The 21,010-nt window shown below is 39.2% G+C and overlaps 1 protein-coding gene across 1 annotated transcript in view; it reads right to left on the bottom strand.

The window, feature by feature from the left end:
- Positions 1–643: 643 nt before the first annotated feature.
- Positions 644–21,010, bottom strand: part of ASCC3 (activating signal cointegrator 1 complex subunit 3) — a 338,512-nt gene continuing 318,145 nt past the window's right edge. Inside the window, 5 exon segments of the mRNA XM_036871893.1 lie at positions 644–1,438; positions 1,536–1,711; positions 4,235–4,444; positions 8,359–8,506; positions 10,437–10,588. Of these exon segments, the coding sequence (XP_036727788.1) occupies positions 1,294–1,438; positions 1,536–1,711; positions 4,235–4,444; positions 8,359–8,506; positions 10,437–10,588 (831 nt within the window). The 3' untranslated portion in view covers positions 644–1,293.

The following is a 21,010-nucleotide window of genomic DNA, read 5'->3' as shown; positions in this document are numbered from 1 at the left end:
ACCTCATGCCCACTGCACTCGGTGCGTTCACATTAGTTATTTAGATTTAATTTTGGGAAGTGAACGCCTGGTTCTCCCCATCCTACTTTTACTCCTCCTTCTCCCACCTTTTTCTTTGGTATGGAAAAGGAGGTACACACAAGCAATACATTCCAGTTTCAGAAAAAGTTTTAAATTCCAGTACTTGCGGTGGTTACACTGGAAAGTATTTTGAAATAATTGATCACAGGACCAGGAATAACTGAAATTTCTTTGCAAAGAACAGAATTTCATTTCACTAGAAAATGTATGTTATATGGACATGGACTCCAACAACATTTTAGTTGGAAAAAAAGTATTTTTCAAGATGGAAATTGTTTGGACATAGGGAAATTTCCTGAATCATAGGTGAAAACCCACCTGCAGGGGCTGAAAACTTTCTAGGTTTGCCTCAGGCCCACCCTGAAGAGCACAGAGACAAAGACTTGTACTACGTGGCCTGTATGAATTAGACTATACTTCTCTCCTTGTGTAAATAAGTATTAAGAGAATGGAAGTGAAGTCTGGACAGAGAAGGAAAAGAAAAAAAGAACAGAAGAGTAAGAGGGGCTATAATGGAAAGGAGGCAGAGGGAGTAAGTGAGTCAGGCTGTGTTGAAGTGGCACTCTAAATATTTTATTTCCACCAGTTACAGTATCTACATTTTCTAAGATCAGTATATTCTGTTTTCTTTTAAATCATCATTGGGCTCTGTAAGGTAATTTTACATCATATATTATTAACATTTGTGACAATAAGAAATTCTTGAAATTACTTCCATATGTGATCAAAGTATAAATTTTGTGAAGAAAACACAGTGTGTCACTGTAGAGATTTATCTTATACATTTTATGCTGCAGGGTTAGAAATGTGTTATAACAAATCTTAACACTGTCACGCCCCTGTGCAGTTAGTTTTCCTTAAAAAAAGAGAGGCCCATGTTCTTGTAAACAGTACACTGTGAAATGTAAGATTTGATAATTCCTAGATATCATCTCAATATACACAAATTGAAAGATTCTCCTATGGGCGTAGTCATTTTACACATCAAGAGACCCAAGAAGACAGCGTTATAAAAGGCGACATTTGTTAAAAGGCCCCCGCGGCTGACTCCGCATTGCTCGAGTCAGAGCTGCAGCCGCCGCCAATTTCCACAGTGCCTTGAGGTTGGAAGTTGATTCCTCCAAGGCAAACGTCAAGTAATTCGACTTTGTCCAGATGACTGAACAGTCAGGCTTCTCAACCACTTCTTTCAGATGGGTTGTTCGGGTTGGGTTACTTCACTTCGAGGTCAGTCAGGGCATCAGAGATCTCGTCGGCCTGCGCGGAAACACTGGCCGGTGTGACGTGCAGGTGGATGTCGTACTGCTGGTCCAGGCCAAGGTAGCAGTCGCTCATGAAATACAGTGTGTAGATATACCTAGAATATAAAAAAGCAACGAAAAGGTAAAACCACTGTTCTCATCACCGTCGCGGTTAATTCTTTCGGAACTCTGGTGGGGTAAGACTCTGCTTACCTTCCAGGTACTTCAGGAGTATAAAAAGAGATGGAGACAACATGATGATTTCGGACGTATCCCACTCTTTTCAAAGCAATAAGTTCTCTCTTATCCACTTCTCCTAATATCAAAAACCATCCTTCATCTTTTGATTTGGGAAATCGAGGGGTGATTGCATGCCTGTCTTGCTTTCCCTGTAAACCAGAAAAAAAGGAAAGGCAGAGCATTACTAATGGCTAGATTTTCTATACCACTTGGCTGTGCTTAAAAGGCCATAAATCTAAGTATCTGGGATGTGTTTAATTTTCAGGTTTGGTGTGTTTGATATGCTATCATCTACCTTTTTTCAAGATTCTCGAAGCACACAATAGCCACACGACTTTGTGGCTCCATGAGAACAGAAAGCCCTTGAATCTTGACATCAAAATAAATTCTCACACCATATTCTTATAAATGAAATTAATTCCCCACTTGCAGATGAACAAACTGAGATACAACCATATTACCCAAGTCTTCCAAAGTCTTATTTGCAAGAAATTGATACTTAGGGAAGAAAGTCAACCCAGGCTAGACTCTGGATCTTAAGAGAACAAGCACTCTGTCACACAGACATCTTCCCCCATCACCCAAGAACAAAGCTCACATGAAGAAGCACATATTCTAATATGGTGTTATAAAAAGTCCTTTCTCTGGGCTTCCCTGGTGGCACAGCGGTTGAGAATCTGCCTGCTAATGCAGGGGACACGGGTTCGCGTCCTGGTCTGGGAAGATCCCACATGCCACGGAGCAACTGGGCCCGTGAGCCACAACTGCTGAGCCTGCGCGTCTGGAGCCTGTGCTCCGCAACAAAAGAGGCCACAATAGTGAGAGGCCCGCGCACCGCGATGAAGAGTAGCCCCCGCTTGCCGCAACTACAGGAAGCCCTAGCACAGAAACGAAGACCCAACATAGTAATGAATCAATCAATAAATAAATCTTTAAAAAAAAAAAAAAGTCCTTTCTCTGAGGAATGGGAAATTGTAAGCCAAGCAATTTATAAAATATATTAATCACCACCATCCAAGATTAACTATCACCATAATGACAACACTTGAAGTCTTTATTTTAGATTGATTTTTACAAAATCCAAGATTATTTGAGAGATTCCTTAAGACAACGATTTATGGTGTAAAACGTACTAATAACGACATGCTCTCAATCAGACTTCACTCAATATTCTAGAGAGAGATGTTTCATTTAAGGCATTTTAAAAGAGAGGTCAGAGAGCAATGTATTTTTACAGCACTTAGAAACAAAATTTTAGAGTTTTTCTAGCACAGTTAAATCCAGAGTGTAAGTACTAATACTATAGTAAAAAAAAAATCTTATACTACAATATTGTCAGAAATGTTTGCAAAGGCCTCAAAATAAAGTTCTCTCTAATTAGCGCTCTCAACATACCTTAGATACACCTCAGTACACTGTTTATCCAGGCACTATGATAAGCTGCTTGAGCATCTCTTTGTCGAGGCTGTGAGCCCCCTGAGGCTGGGGTACATTGTTTAGCTATTTGGGACAGGCCTCGCTTCTGTCAGCGTGTCTGCACATGGCAGGCACGAAGAGAACAGGGATTGGAATCAGAGAACTCTGTGCTCCCAGCCTGCTCTAGTATTTTCTGACTCTAGGACCTTGGCAAATTCCTATACTCCCCAAGTTCCATTATTCTGTAAAATGGGGAATTTTACGCCTCACACGCCAGCTATAAAGAAAAAAATCTTAGTTTTTTTTCCTCATGATTTTATCGGTATGATTACTACTGCCTTTTCTTTTGTAAGTTGGGATATACTGTCATCTAAAAATGCTCGTATTAAAGCCTCTGAAATGCCAGAGGCCAATCAGTTCATACTTACACTGATTGATGTATAGAATTAGAAATCAAATGAGATGGGACTTAGAGGCACAGTATTGAAAAGACATTGTACCAAGAGGAAGTTACTGACCATTTCGTGTGTGAAAACAGAGGGGACAGTATTAATGAACTACAACCTCGCTCCTGAGGGCTAGTTCTACATATGGGAAAGCCCCTGACTCTGCTGAGCTAACGGAAAGGCACGTTCTTATTTCGATTATTATGGGCTAAAAACCAATCTGCCCACATGCTGTGTACTAATATTCTTAGAGGGCCCAATAATTATTTTTGGTGTCACAGGCAACAGAAAAGAGCACAGTAATTTAAAATAAAAATACTGTAAATTTTTGGCCTGTACGAACGTTGACAAAGCTCCCTCATATGCATTCTAATGAAGGAAGCAGGCAGATGGGGCAAGTGAGCCACAGAAAAGCTTAGCTGGCGTCTTCTTCATTTGGGGTGCTGGGTAAAAGTCTAGATTTTGAGATCCCTTCAGAGTCCTGAGTTTCTGGTGCAGGCGGCCTGGTGTACGGCCAAAGAATCTGCACTCTTTAAGGTACTCCAGAAAATTCTGCTGAGCCTGTAGCCCATACTTTGAGACCAGGACTCTAGGCATTATATTATTATGTCACGTGGGTATTCTGGGGTTGAAAAATGGCACATGAGGAGAACTGACTAATTGCAGAAGACTGACTCTTGCTGCTTAAGGCCAGTTGAGGAAGCGGGATTGGTGAAGGGCACGGACGCATTAGTAATATAAAAGACATGTGTGCGGGTGCGTGCTGGGATCTGGAGTGAAGCATTTGAGAATGGAAACCAAACACTATACCTTGTGGAACCCAAGGCTGACTCTCTGCAAGCTGACTTGAAGCACATACTCTTGATCAGCATGCAATCTGACCCATCTGTTGTCGTTGCGTTTGTCTGAAGTCACGGTTGAGATGGAGAGCTCATCGTGTCCTTCCGCTGAGTCATCCCACCAGCCTTTAACACTTAAGCCAACATCTATCACAGGCAAATGAGATAAGAAACTCCACGCCTGAATAAAAAAAGAAAGAAAAGATAAGGAGTGGTTAATGCAAAATGTAGTGAGCAACTAAGAAGTAGTGAGCTTTTAAAAAATCAACCTCTTTGTTTTGAGATTAATTCTGGATTCAATGCAGTTGTAAGAAATAAAGCAGAGAGATCCTGTGCACCATTTCCCCAGTTTCCCCCAAGGGTAGCATTTTTCAGAACTAAAGTACAATATTAATCCCACTGATACAAGCCACAGATCTTGTTCAGATTTCCTAGTTTTTCTTGTACTCATTTATTTGTGTGTAAAAATAGTGTGCTTTTAATTTTTGTAAAGTCCCTTTAAAAACACCTAAAGAAGTATTAATCATTACCTAAACTTGTGACCCCTTTCTTGTAAATCCCTTCTGGACATTGAGTGACTACTGACTACACTAAAAAATAAGTTTTAAAATAACTGTTGTTGAATTGGTTAGTTTTAGAGAAGCATCTAGTATAGCATTTATGTGACTTCTAAGGCAGAGAGCATTACTTGGGGATATAAAAGCAACTTGAAAAATGTTGTGATGCAATTGTTGATGTCAGTCAGCGTCATTCATTGATCATTTATTGTACAAAACGGGTTTTTCTTTTGCTCAGAGTCCAAATTATTCTGAAAGGAAAACATTTCTATATGTTTGTATATCATAAGGAACCCTCTAAGTCTAGGGTTCTTTCTAGAAAGAAATATGGTTTTTTTTGGCATTATCATATTGAGAATACCAATTTAAATGACACATATTAAAGGGGTAGAAAATATTTCACCAATTTCATTCCTGCTCTTTTAATTGAAAATATTTGTGAGAAATCAAAATGCAGATGGTAAGTGCTTATCATTTTTTTTTTTTTTTAATTTTCCTTATTTTTTTGGCTGTGTCGGGTCTTAGTTGTGGCACACAGGATCTTCGTTGATGCACGTGGCTTCTCTCTAGTTGTGGCTTCCGGGTTTTCTCTCTCTTTCTTGTTGAGGCACGTGAGCTCAGTAGCTGTGGTGTGTGGGCTTAGTTGCCCCGGGGCATGTGGGATCCTAGTTCCCCGACCAGGGATCCCCTCCATTGGAAGGTTGATTCTTTACCACTGGACCACCAGGGAAGTCCCTATCATTGTTGAATGAATGAATAAATGAATGAATTCCTAAGTCTATGGAAAAGATGTAAAAAAAATAAACCTAATGTCCTCAGATAATTAATTGTCATCTTTTTCTAACATTTATAAATATGTGGCAAATATCACTATCAGTCAATAAATCTTCTCTATATATTGGCTGTTTTATCCATTGTTACCTTCTAAGTTAGTTTTTAAAAGTACATGAATAGGGGCTTCCCTGGTGGCGCAGTGGTTGAGAGTCTGCCTGCCGATGCAGGGCACACGGGCTCGAGCCCTGGTCTGGGAAGATCCCACGTGCCGCGGAGCAACTAGGCCCGTGAGCCACAACTAGTGAGCCTGCGCGTCTGGAGCCTGTGCTCCGCAACAAGAGAGGCCGCGATAGTGAGAGGCGCGCGCACCGAGATGAAGAGTGGCCCCCGCTTGCCGCAACTAGAGAAAGCCCTCGTGCAGAAACGAAGACCCAACACAGCCATAAATAAATAAATAAAAAAAAAAAAAAAAAAAAAAAAAGTACATGAATACTTTAGTTTTGGTTTTCCTTGTATTTCTTTAATATATACTGCAGGTTTCCTGATAGGCTTTGATTTCCTGTTTGCTAAGACTTTATTGCTGTTGAGTATACCACCTAATTGAAATGAAGAAGCCCTGATGAATCAAACTATCCCTTAGGAATTCAAAAAATGTAAATCCAATGCAAATTTTCAATTCAACTCCAATCCTATAACTTGTCTTGTGAATCTGAAATTAACGTTTGGAATAGATCTTGAAATAGTCAAGCCACAGAATGGTCTACCCTGTGCTTCAAGGTACAAATGATGGCTCATCCCCTGCTAGAACCAACAGTCACCGAGTCTAGAAGCTGTACCACTGGATGTTCTCTTAAGACTGGCCAGAGTGAAGACACAAATACACCATTTCTGTAAAGCATTTAACTTCGTGAGACAACACAGGTAACATTTACCACATGAAGCAAGACTTCGTATGTTTCTTCACTTGTACCTTTAAATGAGTTACCAATATAATATTTTAAGTATTAGCAACTTGTTGGAATTTTATTTCACAAAGCTCCCCAAAGTCAGATCTGACTTTTATATATTTGTAATCTTTTGCAGCACTTGATATTATTATTTTCAATCTTCAGTGTATATACATATGTTTGTTGTATGTGTATATATTTGTACATATATATATATACACAAACATACATACATACACACACACTCACATATACGTATATAAAACATGAGCTGTTTTTAAAGAAATTGCTAAGACATTTCAACACCAGCCAAACATATTTATCTGAGGATTAATCTTCATCTATTGAATCAGGCAAGAGCACTGCCATGCATACAATTATTTAATTAGCAGCCAAATCCTCTGCCAGTCAGCAGCCGTTCCAGGCATACTGATGGGGTAGAAGATGCAAATCTCACAGTCGTACTGCTTTTTCTCATTACTACTGCAATTAGCACTTAAATTGATGCTTTAAACATACTAATTTCTGGAATAATTCAGGATTTGTATGTTACCTGGGATCGCCTCACTGCAGAGCCGACACCAGATTGCTCTGCAAATTGAAGCACTTTTGAGCCAAATAACCATCATCATATCAGACTGAGCCAATTTGCATTTGGTTTTAAAGATAACAGAATGGCAATTTATGCAAATAAATTAAGTAAGTTTACTTCTGAGTTCTCCCTGAACTAATTACAACAATGTTCTAATTTTTTATCACATCTAAAACTTGGCTTGAAATCACTGTATGTTATGTTAGAAATCTGTTGTTGCTAATAGAAGCCTTGTTTTCATTTTAAATATATTGTTTCTATTCATAATTTTGATGATAATTTAGTTAGAAAGGTAAGCACTTATTATGAATATTTAAGTAGCTTTTGCTGCCAATTTTGGGTTCAACAGAAATTGAACAATCAGACTTTGATGCCTGTAATACTTTTTCCAAGTCCTGCTCGAAAATAAGTTCCACTGGAAAAAAAAAATGACATGGTTTAGAAGTTTCTTTATTTTAATATCTGCATTTGCAAGTCAATATGTTAATTATGTTATAAATCGTGAACATTTACTTTGACATGTTTAGGGTGAAGTTGCTTAAGAGTTAAAAGTCTATATATGCCAAATATTTCTGGCATTGTTCATTCATGTTTTTGGTCTTTCCAAAGATAGTTTGGAGCAACGACCTATGTTGTCTTTCACAACATAGATTTAGATTTATATCTAAACTATAGGGTATACAAATAAGGAGTTTCTTTGAAGGACTACTTTAGAATCTAGAAACAATAAAGTGATTAAAATGGGGCGGGGGCATAAAAAAGTAATTGAGGGAACTGCACGAAAATATACCCAAGCATAAAAACAAAACAAAACCCACTCTGAAGAAGGGATTAGAAGGGCTCTTGAGCAATGCAGCCTAGTGATGGGCAAGTCATAGTAGGCCGTTCTCAGCCGGCTTAACAGCATTATACTGAAACAACCTTCTAATGACGCAGACGCTACTTCTAATTATTGTTACTGTCATTATTTAATACCATCTGTTGAGCTCTTATTCTGTACCAGGAACTACATAGAGCAGTTTACATAATAACATCCTGCTTGATCTTCCCGAATACTTCAGGAGACGGGTATGATGTTTTCACGTTCATAATCAGGGTTAGTAAATGGTGGGTGGAACTTAAACCCAGGAGAGTCTGACTCTGAAAGCAGCACTCTAAGTTAGAAAACTCTTGGTACAACTTCCCAGAGTGAGGGAGCGTCGAAACGTGGAAGTGATGGCCTTACCTGCTTCATTTTTGGGGCCGGTAGCTCTTTTTCTATCATGGAGCTGAACCCGTGGTCCCTCCCCCCACAGGCGTGGATCAGTTCAGGGAGGCACTCGATGGGGCCAGGGTGCCCGGCACGTGGGCCCTTTATACCTGGGCTCCATTTCCTGAGAAAGAACAACACCACCCAAATGATTCTTTCATAGCACAAATGAGATTTTCTGACATTGGTGGTTTATATGATTAGAACAGTTTAGAAATTAAAGTTACTATATAACTTTTTAGTTTTTTTTAACATCTTTATTGGAGTACAATTGCTTTACAGTGGTGTGTTAGTTTCTGCTGTGTAACAAAGTGAATCAGCTGTATGTATACATATAACCCCATATCCCCTCCCTCTTGCGTCTCCCTCCCACCCTCCTTATCCCACCCCTCTAGGTGGTCACAAAGCCCCGAGCTGATCTCCCTGTGCTATGCAGCTGCTTCCCACTAGCTATCTATTTTACATTTGGTAGTGTATAAATGTCCATGCCAAGGCCACTGTTGTTAAGCTTCAAAATCAGACAGCATTCTCATCAATCCAAGGCAGTTTGGCTATCACGACATAAAATGTATAAATCATATGTGAGCTCAGTAGATAATTAGGGTTGACAGACAGTTGGTGATTTCTATAGGAAGGCACTAAAGTGTGATAATGCTTCCATGTGGATAAAGTACGGAACTGGCGGAGCCCTGACATGTTTTTAATGGATGCAGGCAAATGTCTCTAATATAAGTACTTGAATAAAGTTTCCATTGTAAGTTGTTGAGATCATACAATTAAAAGTGCATTTTGGGAATATTTGAGATTTATAGCATAAATAGTGCTGGATCACCAGGAATGGAACCTACCTAAATCTTTCTATTTCCTGTTTATATAGCAAGCTGAACAATATCACTGAAATTAGACAAATACAGCACTTTTCTGGGTAACAGTAAAGAACTGGATCAAATCTCCTAGGCCCCAACCAGCTTCCCTAACAGACCCGTGTACTGTCGGGTTAGTACCCTCATGTGTCTCCTTTTCTGCTGAAATCCAACTCCCGTAAGTTTTAGTACCATATTGGAAGGGTTCCTGAAACTGAGCTGCAGACACATGAGGTATCTGCTCTTCCCCCCCGGCCACCTGCTGCTGGTGTGGCCCACTCTCTGACTGTGCCTTTTAGTTACCAGGGACAAACCGTGGTGGGGACTCAAGCACCGTGGAAACACCTGCCCTGGAATCCAGCATACTTCAGTCAAATGGAGGGACTTCCCTGAGGAGACCCCATGTGTGCCTGAGGTTCTGGCTGGCGTATGTCTCTAGATGCCTCAAACGGCTGCCACTCCTCGTCCAGCTGACGAGAGGGAGAGGGTGCATGACGGCAAGCACAGCCAGACTGTTTTGCTTGTTTACACGACTGTGAACCAATATTTTGGCTGCAAAGTATCTCTCAACTGGTGTGAAAGAAACATTTTCATTTGCACACTGCCAACCTTGCTTGTAATACGTACTGTTCTTTCCTTTGCTAAAATATATGTAGCCATGGACATAGGACCTAGGAATTGAAAAATTTTATCGGGAATATAAACTCTTCTTTTAAATGCAGGTTATATCTCGAGCTGCTAGTATATATAGCTGCTCAGTTTGGACATTTTGCAGATGCACAGTTTACTTTTGACAACAGATTTCTGATCCCTCAAATCTATTCTGCAATAACAGAAATTGGTAATTTATTTTGCTCTAGGTCACAAAGCACTTCAATAACATCTTTTAAAATGACGGCTGATATTGGAGAGGAATAAACACAGTTAAAATGAAAATGTATTCGATGTTGCAAATGGAAAACAACTTAATAGAAGGTTAAAATGAACTGTGGTTCAGCTTGGGACCGATGGTCAAATTCCAAGTGGGAACGCTATGTCTCTAGGCCATGTCTCCCTCTGGGAAACACGGGCATTTTCACTGTAAAGAATCAGTATTCCAGGCACCACATGAAATTCAAGTGACCATACATGTAAAGGAGATAATTTTTTGAAATAATAAAACCCTATTACATCGAAAATTAAAATACTTACCTGAAAATATGAAGATGGTGGTTTTCTATGTGAGGTATCGTAAGAAGCGAAGAGTCTTTCAACCACCGCCCCTGGATCACCATCTGCACCAGGTTGGTGATATTCAGGACAGTCACCAGCCAGCCCTGGTGTGCAGCTACGTCCAGCATTGCCTGAACAGGGAGAACGCATATGTTATACATCATGGCACCTGCCCCCTCCGTGGGGGGTCCGATGACAAAAAACAAACAATCTTAACAAAAAACAAACAAAAACCCCCGAGCATTATACCTCTAAATTACTATTAATTAAAATAGAAACCAAAAAATAAACTACAGTTGGATTGGAGGGAACACACTGAACCTCTCACAGCATTTTTTGCACACTACTTCGTACAAAGCGCCAAATATTTAACTTTTTTAGGTCAGCAAAGATAAGCAGATAATATTGGCACCTAGTAATAAAACAAAGAGAAAAACTCAGTGTACTTTGAGAGCAAATACCTTTATAATTCACTGTATCAAGAGCACTAGTTGCCGCGTTTAAAGCATAAATCTCAGGTAGTCTTTTCCAAATTTAAAAGCAATAATGGCAAGGTGATAGGAAGTCTTGCCAAAAATTAATTTTCCCCAGAGAGCAGGCTAAAGGCAGAGCCCTGGTTTTCAATGAAAATACTATACCACACACTAAAAGCGGGAAGGACCAGTGGTACATGTGGAAGGATGAGAAGCTATTCATATTAGTCTATACATTTAATCCAATGTTTTATGGACAAACAAACGGCTGCATTTGCTTAAGGCAAAACTAAACAGTGAAATCTTATTTAAACAAAGGAGAAGTTTACACAGGCAAAGCTATTTCAATTAAATTAGATTCTGGTGAATGCTGACTTAAAGACACATAAGTTAATATCATGATCTGAGGCAGCTACTTTATACAGTTTTAGGAGTGTACTCTCTTGTTTTGGGAAATGAAGAGATGAGGGTAAGAGAAATCAGATGTACCTCGTAAATGCCTAAAATGATACTTTACCGTTTCACTGATGGTAAAATATTTATAAAATGTTGTACAAAATCTATTAGTACATTTTTAGAAATGGTTCTTAAAGGTCTATTATGTTAGTAAAATTGATTTGCCATACTACTTAGTACTACTGAATCAGACATATCTTCCTTCTAAGTTTTGAATTTCCTATTCTGGGTTCTCTAATTTATGAAAAGTAAAATAGTTTAAAAAACATCTGGCTAAACCAATCTGTGGTCTTTTTACACACATTACAGGGAAATGGATCCACGTCTCTGGATGCCATGGTTAGCGTGACGGAATGGTCAAATTGGTCTTTAGCACCCATGAGCCTACTAATTGTACATCATAAAGCCTAATGGTTGGTATAATAGATATAGTTACACGTATGTATATGTGTATGTGTGCATATGAAAGTGTGTACATGTACAAAGGTATATGTTTATAAATCTAGGGAAAGTCCACTTCTGTTCTTCCTATTTCTCTGCACAACTGATTTAAACACTTTGTCTTTGAAGTATACGAGACAAGCTGGTCATGTGGAACACTACTCAGACAAAAATAAAAGTATTAGTTCACAAGTCACAACTCGCGAACTCTGTAAGGGAAGAGAAATGAGTAATTATACCTCATGAGTAATGCAGTATCATGATGATGTCAGAAGTTGTAATGTGGAGTAACTATGGTGATTTTACTTGTGATTTTTACATTACAACTTGACTGGAAATAAATTCCAGACCACAAGCTCACATACTAGAAGAGCTGGATGGATGGACCATATGTTTTTAACTTTGAAGTTTTCATGATGAAGTTGAAAGATTTCATAAAATTTATGAGAGTTCCCCACAATCTTTCTTTGTATGATCCAGATGTGAAACGTAAAAAATCATGCAAAGTGATTGCTTACATGAAGTAAATGAAAAGGCTGTATCATGAATTGAAAAGTATTATTTATCTTGTTTTAATTTCAAGAAAAGGCAGGTAGGGAGACCAAGAATCCAGGATGAGAGAAGGTTGTGACTACCCAAATGTGCTGAACAAAATGTTGCCACACAGCTCTGCCCAACCACTCCCTTGTGGGTCCTGTTTTCTCTGCCCCCTCCTGCCACTGCCATAGCACAGACCCTCATCAACTCTTACCTGCAATATTATAAATATCCCTTTATCCTCATTCTCATCTAATTTTTCTTCAATCCATATTTTATATTGTTACCACAGTACATTTTTACAGAGGTAAAACTGATCATGTCATTCCTCTGCTTAAATTTCTTCAATGGCTCCACACTGTGTAGAGGACAAAAGCTAATGCTTCTCTGCAGGTTCTCTTTTTACCAATCCTGCTCCCTCTACCATGTCTACCTGGGAAATTCCTATTCATCCTTCAAGTTGAGCTCAAATGTTACTTCTTCCTGTGAAGGCTACTTGATGGACTGTAGGCACTTCTTTTCCTATGTATCTGCTAATCTTGACACATGCCACCACTACCCTATTGTGAATCTTTGTTTACACATGTGCCCATTAAATATAGACTCCTTGATGGCAAGGTTCTGGAAGTAGTCTTTGGAACCGTAGCCCTAGCACAGAGCACTCAAGAAATATTCAATTTATTAAAGAATACTGGTAAACATCCAATTACAATAATTATAACAAACATTCTACCTAAGTTACTGCACATCTGCCAAAGGCAGCACAGCGTAGGAAAACATTACAAGCTTTGATGTCAGACATAGGTTTCAACCCTAATTTTGTCCCACTTACTATGTGTAAATTTTGGGAAATCACTTATCCCTATGACCGCTAGATTGCTCACTGATAGAAGGGTGTTATATGTCCATATAGGGGTGTGATGAGGGTAAAATGAGATGATGTACGATGTAAGATATCTACTATACTGCCTGGAACAGTATAGATCTATTAGGTCTCAATATTAGATCTCAGTAAACAGGTACCTATTTTTAACATTCCTCTATGATGAGATGAAAAGAACACCCTAAAACAACTCATTCTTTCTCAGAGGGACTTCCTTTGGACCTTTGGGGGTTGATTTCTGCACTGAGTAGTACAGGGATTCGAGGAGCAGGGCATGTAAGGTGGGGAGCAAATGCATGGAATGGGCAGAACTGTTCATCAGAAGAGGTGAGCAACTGCAAGAAAGTCAGGGGACACATAAGGCCAAAGACAGACCCTGCAGCCCAGGCCAAACTGGAGGACATGGGCCTCGTTCTCAGTTTGAGTGGACAAGTCCGTGTCACCATGCAGGTAGGTACCTGAAGGGGCTAAGGCTAAGGGATGGTCCAGGTAAATGGGTTTGAGGGTCTGGCAGGTCACCCTGACATACCTCTGCATGACTGAGCCTAGGATGGACTCCTTGTGTCTCACTGTCTTTTACAGAAGTCTTCCTGGTAGATGAGAACTAACAGGTGGGACAGTATGGTACTGGCACAATACCAGACATAGATCAATGGAACAGGATAGAGAACCCAGAAATAAACCCATGAATTTATGGTCAATTTATCTACGACAAAGGGGGGAAGAATATACAATGGAGAAAAGACAGTTTCTTCAATAAGTGGTGCTGGGAAAACTGGACAGCTACATGTAAAAGAATGAAATTTGAACATTCTCTAACACCATATACAAAAATAAACTCAAAATGTATTAAAGACCTAAATGTAAGACCGGATACTATAAAACTCCTAGAAAAAAAACACTGGCAGAACACCTTGACATAAATCGCAGCAATATTTTTTTGGATCCACCTCCTGAAGGAAATAAAAGCAAAAATAAACAAATGGGAGCTAATTAAACTTAAAAGCTTTTGCACAGCAAAGGAAACCACTGACAAAACGAAAAGACAAGCTACTGAATGGGAGGAGATATTTGGAAATGATGTGACCAATAAGGGGTTAACATCCAACATACAGAAAGAGCTCATGCAACTCATCATCAAAAAAAGAAACAACCAATTAAAAAATGGTCAGAAGAACTGAATGGATACTTTTCCAAAAAGGAAATGCAGAGGGCCAAGTGGCACATGAGAGGATGCTCAACATCTCTAATCATCAGGGAAATGCAAATCAAAACCACAATGAGGTATCACCTCACACCTGTCAAAATGGCTATCATCAAAAAGACCACAAATAGATGTTGGCGAGAATGTGGAGAAAAGGGAACCCTCGTGCACTGTTGGTGAGAATGTAAATTGGTGCAGCCCCTGTGGAAAACAGTATGGAGGTTCCTCAAAAAACTGAAAATAGAACTAATGTATGATCCTGCAATCCCACTCCTGGGTATATATCCAAACAAAATGAAAACACTAATTTGGAAGATACATACGCCCCAATGTTCATAGCAGCATTATGTACAACTGCCAAGATATAGAAGTGACCTAAGTGTCCATCGACAGATGAACAGGTAAGGAAGATGTGGTGTATATATACACAATGGAATACTACTCAGCCATAAAAAAGAATGAAATTTTGCCATTTGCAGTGAGATGGATGCACTTGGAGGGCATTATGCTAATGAAAATAAGTCAGAGAAAGACAAATACTGTATGATATCACTTATATGTGGAATCTAAAAAATATAACAATCTAGTGAATATAACCAAAAGGAAGCAGACTCACCCATATAGAGAACAAACTAGTGGTTACCAGTGGGGGCGGGCGATACAGGGGTGGGAGAGTGGGAGGTACAAACTACTGGGTGTGAGACAGGCTACCAGGATATATTGTACAACACGGGGAATACAGACAACATTTTGTAATAACTGTAAATGCAGGGTAACCTTTAAAAATTGTATTAAAAAAAAAAAGAACTGATAGGTATATGCTCCTCCTTAGAATGGGGCTGGCTTTGGTAACAGCTGGAGATCATGGCTCAGTTCCCCAAGACACCTCAAAGTTCCTTACAGAGATTTAATACTCAAACAACAAAAGGTTGCTTTAGTACACCAAGGAGAAAAAACTCTGCACATTCTTCCACCTTAGCATTAACGTTAGGCAAATGTTGAATCCCCCTTTACCTCTTACCCATCTTCTACTGGGCATGCTACCTATCAGACACAGCTAGGATGATTCTAAGTCTATGGGAAAAAATGGGTGGAGGCCGACTCCATGCATGAGAATTTCTCCTACTAAGTTGAAATCAACTTCAATTGATTGCTGACTCAGAATTCTTTGTCATTTCCAGCTGTGAGAGTGCAAATATGATTCCTAGCATTGCACTGATTTATAAAGTTACACCACAAATAAAACCTTACCATAATTAACAGAAACTGTGGGGCTGTCATTTATTTACAGGAAAGCAGGCAATGAGTGTGGTTTTGAACGCATTTTAACCGAGGTGCCACTATGAAGCCAGGTGAGAAGCCCAGGTATAAATGAGCTCTGGAGAGAGAGTATGGGCTAGGGATGTGGACTCAGAAATCCTGGGCACAAAGTGGGCAGCCAGAATAGTGAAAATGAGCATCTTTGGGGCAGAGGTGAGGATAGCAGAGCGGCAGTTACCTGGAGATAAGATGAGGAAACACAGGAAAGAACAAAGGGGTAAGAGCATGCGAGGGACTCTTAAGGGCACTACTGAAGTAACTGCTTACAGTGGTTGTTTGTTAAGCATGTACTATTTGTCGGATACTCTGATAACCATCTTATGAAAGTTACTGAACGAAAACCCATTGTACAGATGAAGACATTGTAGCTCAGAGAGGGAAAGAAATATACCTAAAGCTCCATAGCTCTGGTTAATTGGTATAGCTGGGATTCAAATCCTGTGGAGCTTGACTCCAAAGTGCTTGCTTTTAACCAGTATAGGAGGCTGCCTATAAAGTTTAGGATGAGAGGAAAGTGTGTGGAATTCCATCGGGTCCTAGATTAGAACAGAAGATTCCTTGATGAATGTGCTACGAGATAAAATGAGACTTTGAGAAGGTTTCCTGACAAGACAATGTTTAAAGCAAACAATAAGTCTGGATGAAGTATAAACAGATGTATAATTCATGAACTCTTGATACTGGTTTGAAGATGGTGTGGTATACTAGAAAGAGGCTTGGCCTCAGAGGTTAGAGGCTTGTGCCTTTAAATTAACTGTAAGACCTGAGGCAAATGACTTAATGGTATTTGTTTTTCTCATCTAAAATATTTTAAAAACCAAGGAGTTTGATTAGGCTTGTGTCTATCTTCTGTAAGCTTTAATCTTTCATCAATAAAATGCCAATATATTCACACTATAGTGTTGCTTGTTTTTATAAAGTTCACTTTCTATCTTTCCAGACGGACTGTAACACCCTTGGAGTTAGGGGCAGAAAAGCCTAAGTCAAAAAAGAAGGCAGTCTACAGTAGGCACAGAATAAGATGCAGAGAGAAAAGACCCTCTTGGGATCAGAAGAGGGTTCCACTGCCGGGGCGTGTGAGCAAGGGCCTCACAGAGAAGAGAGGCCTCAGCAGGTCACTGAGACCTCACACAAGGTCACTGGAGAGAGGGAAGCCTGAAGGAAGAGAATGGAAATTGATAGCACTCGCATCACAGGGTCTCAGTCACCTCTGCGAGTTGGAGGTGATGCCTCCTCCTGGGAAAAAGCACTGTAAAGGAGCATGAAAAGGTTTGGAGTAAGTACTGGGGGAATTAATGATGTGAATAAAAACCAGAGCAGTGTTGAGTCTCAACAGCATGACTTTGAAATAATAATTATAGAAATTATTAGAAACAAGTAGAAATTGTAGAAATAATTAGAAATGTTTTGTGACTGTTTCTGACAATAATGAATAGGATTAATTTGGGTGTGAAAGCAGAGAATTCGGATGTTGAGATTTTAGGTTACTGGTGACACCACTGTTGAAATGGACAACTCTAGGGCCAGTGACAAATGAAGTCATAGGGGACTGAGGACTGGACCGAGGGATCAGGAAGGGGAGGAGAGATGCCCGGCTGATGAGTAACAGAAACGTTCAGTCAAGCTGATGGGTAAAGAAGTGAGGTGAGAGAGGAGAGTCAGAGGGTGATACCACGGAGGTAATGGCAAAAATGGTGTGGATAGAGTAAATATTAGATCAGAGGAGTTTGGGATGCATGCGATTACAGTGTTGAAAAGGTCATCTGCTGAAGCCACTCTGGTGACCGCAGGAGCTGGAATGGAGCTGAAGGCTGTGAACTGGGGTTTGAGGAAGGTGGGGAAAGAGATCCAGACTTAGGAACACGGTTGAAAAAGGAATCTTACAGACACAAAGTAAAATATACAGGGGTAAAAGAAGGAGGAATCTGAGAAGATAGACTGGAGAGCTCTGAGGAGGTAGACTTTGATTATTGGAAAAACAGGAAGAATGAGTCAGCTCAGGAGTTTCACAGGGAATGTAGAAATGAGGTGGTGTTTGTGTCTGCCTAAGTCTGACTGAGAGCAACAGAGGGAGGGAGAGAGAAAGAAAGGAGAGACGAGATGGGTGAGGAGAGAGGGAGAGGCAAAAACAAAGAGGGGTACACATACTGTACACAGCCCAGACCTCATCCTCATGTGGACGTCACAGGTTAAACTCAAGAACCTGGCTTTGTGCAAAGGTAAAACCACCACCACTACCCCCACCAGAAACAACCTGCCCCTCATCCCCACAATCAAAATGAACTAGAGTTCAGAGAATGGACACTCTCTGGAAGAGAATTTTTTAGGCTGTAAGGGTCCTGAAGCCAACGGCATGCTTTTTGACTTGAATACACCTCATGTCCTCAATACTTATTTTGAATCGATTTCAAGAATTCCCTAAGCATATCAAGCTTGGTCTTGGCACTTAAATTCAACCACATTTCATAGTGATGTTAACTATTCCTGCAAAGGATAGATTTATCCAAATCTACAGATATTGTCCCTCGTTTTCTGCTACTATAGATTATACTTAAAAATGCAAGCTTGACAACGTATCTGTGTTTTGTATCAAATACATTTCATTCAATTATTGTGAAAAGTAGCAGTGAAATATATACAAACTGTACAGACAGTATGTATGCACATGTAGTGTGATGAAAATATTTGTACAGTAGTGTGTAGACTATAAAATACTTTTGTAAATAGCTCTTAATACCAAGTATGAGGCAGACATTAGTACTGTCTCATTTTCACAGATGGGAAAACTGAAACTCACATAAGTCCAGTGACTGTAATCGCAATGGTGAAAAGTTAAGACTTGATCTTGGTTTTCTAATTTCATTTTCTGTGCTCATCACACTATATTCCACAACCTCTGAATGATTTACATATACCCTGTCTTATTTCAAGGAGGATTTAAAGTGGTTTACATCTATCCTTTTTTTCCCTACCTAACAGAAAAATGCAGACTCCAGACAAAATTATTATGCATTTAACTGATTATTGTCTGTGAACAAATTTTGTCAACAGGATTTTTGAAAACCTAAAATTTCAAAATAAATTTTAATCCACCAGTTGGTTATGAAACTACATCTTAATATTTGATATGCAGGCATTAAATATCTTTTGAAACATGATTGAATTCTGGGTTTAAATAATCCAAGTTACTGTGACTGAATTAAGTCAACTTCATTGCAAGGAAATAGCAACACTGACTTAGGTCACTAAAAGAAAAACTATCATTTTCAATGTACATCAGGAGGCATGTTAACAGATGCATAATGAGATGTAGCTTTAAGATCCATTGTTAAAAACTTTCTAAACTTCAGTTTGCAAAGTCTGTGAATTTAGTCCTCAGTGTCTTCTAGCTGTGGCTGTAGGGTGAACATATGGAGCGGACGGAGATGCTCCAGCCTCTCTACTCCCTCAGCATTCTGATGACCTGCATTCTCTCTTCTTCCTCCCTTTATCCTTTCTCCTCTTCAAGGAAACTTTCTCCTTTTCCTCACGTCTCCTGATAGTCATCCTAACGTATCTAGTGATAATGTAGGGATTGCAAAAACCACATGAAAATAAGGTCATGAGGAAGGTTGAAATGGCTAGAAAATGTTGCTACATCTGTTCAAATGAAATGACATAAACATAATACGTGGTCAGAGTTGAAGAGAAAGACTTATTTAGTCCAGAATGAGAAAAAAAAATTTCATTAATTTATAGAAACCAAGTTGTTACTTATGGAACATCATGAAAGTGCAAAATACTATCGAAAGATCATCAAAAACAATGAAAGTGTGAGAAACTCACAGCCAAGAGGAGCCTAAGGAGACATGACAACTAAATGTAATGTGGTGTCCTGAACGGAATCCTAGAATAGAAAAAGGACATTAAGTAAACTAAAGAATTCTGAATAAGTATGGACTTTAGTTAATCATAATATATCAATAAAGGTTCATTAATTGTGACAAATGTACCATATTAATGTGAGATGTTAATTACAGAGGAAAACTGAGTGTGGGATATACAGGAAATCTCTGTACTATCTTTGTAACTTTTCTGTAAGTCTAAAACTATTCTAAAATACAAAGTTTACTTGAAAAAGAAACTATGGAAATTCATCCTAGGCAGTCTGTTAAAACATTAGTTGTTAGACATTTGCTAGAAACTGCGCTATTTAGTTCAAGAGCTCCCAGAAGTTTTACAATGATGGGAAAACCTGAAGAAAAGCTTTCTTGACAGAAAGGCACACTCCTTTAAAGGTTCAGGTCAGCTGCAAGTAATGATACAATATTTTGTCAATAATTAAAATGCTATAAGTACATTTACAAGAATCTTTTTCAATAGCAACAGTTGTTCACAGTAACTTTCTCCTGAACTTTTACCCCCAGAAGGTTAGCATTCAGGAAGCTCAGCTGCTGTCTAACAAACTTAATTAATCAAAAAGTCATTTCCGAGCTGTAACTATGAGTAAAAGCGCTTCAAGTGTGCTAGCAAGCCTACAAGTTAATCAAAATGCTAATGCAGTACAAATTAAAGTTGTGATTAACATTTCACAGTAGCTGCTTAAGTGAATTGATCACACAAATGGGTTAAGCATTACTCATTTCCTACAGCCCCAACCGGGAAAAGGGTTGTTATGTGGGTATGAGGAGAAGAGCTGGAGGTAGAAGGATCCTTCATAATAGCATCATATCATCAATAAACCAGCACCAAATTGTCATTCAAAGGCTTACAGGTAGAGTCATCCAGGGGGAAATAGCCTTCCAAATTATATTATAGTCCTTGAAGGGAGATCACCTGTAAATCCACAAGAGTAAGTGAAGGTGTTTTACACCTCAAAATCCACACATTTGTGTTAGTTTTGGAAATGCTAAATGCATTAGCTCTGTGTTGCGTCTGTAGTGGGGAATGGTGCTTTGTTTTAGGTGGTGTTTTGGGTGTTCTATTGTGGAATTAAAATGTAACTTTGATACAGGATAAAATAAGCACTAGCTGGATGATGATTCTGCACCATAGTGAGGATCTTTGCATCTGGAAGAATAATCACTCAGGATTAAGTTCATTTAAAATTATTTGTTTTGAAATAGACATCCATTAATGAAACCACACTAGGCTTCTATGGCAAGATATGAGCTCCTGGCAGTCTTGCCAGGAAAGCAGCCTGAATTAGACTTCCCTGTCTCTATGAATTTGATAAGGTCACATGAATGTTCACAACAAA

Source organism: Balaenoptera musculus, chromosome 12 (assembly GCF_009873245.2).
Source record: "Balaenoptera musculus isolate JJ_BM4_2016_0621 chromosome 12, mBalMus1.pri.v3, whole genome shotgun sequence".
Classification (NCBI taxonomy): domain Eukaryota; kingdom Metazoa; phylum Chordata; class Mammalia; order Artiodactyla; family Balaenopteridae; genus Balaenoptera; species Balaenoptera musculus.
This window is presented reverse-complemented; position numbering and strand designations above follow the sequence as displayed.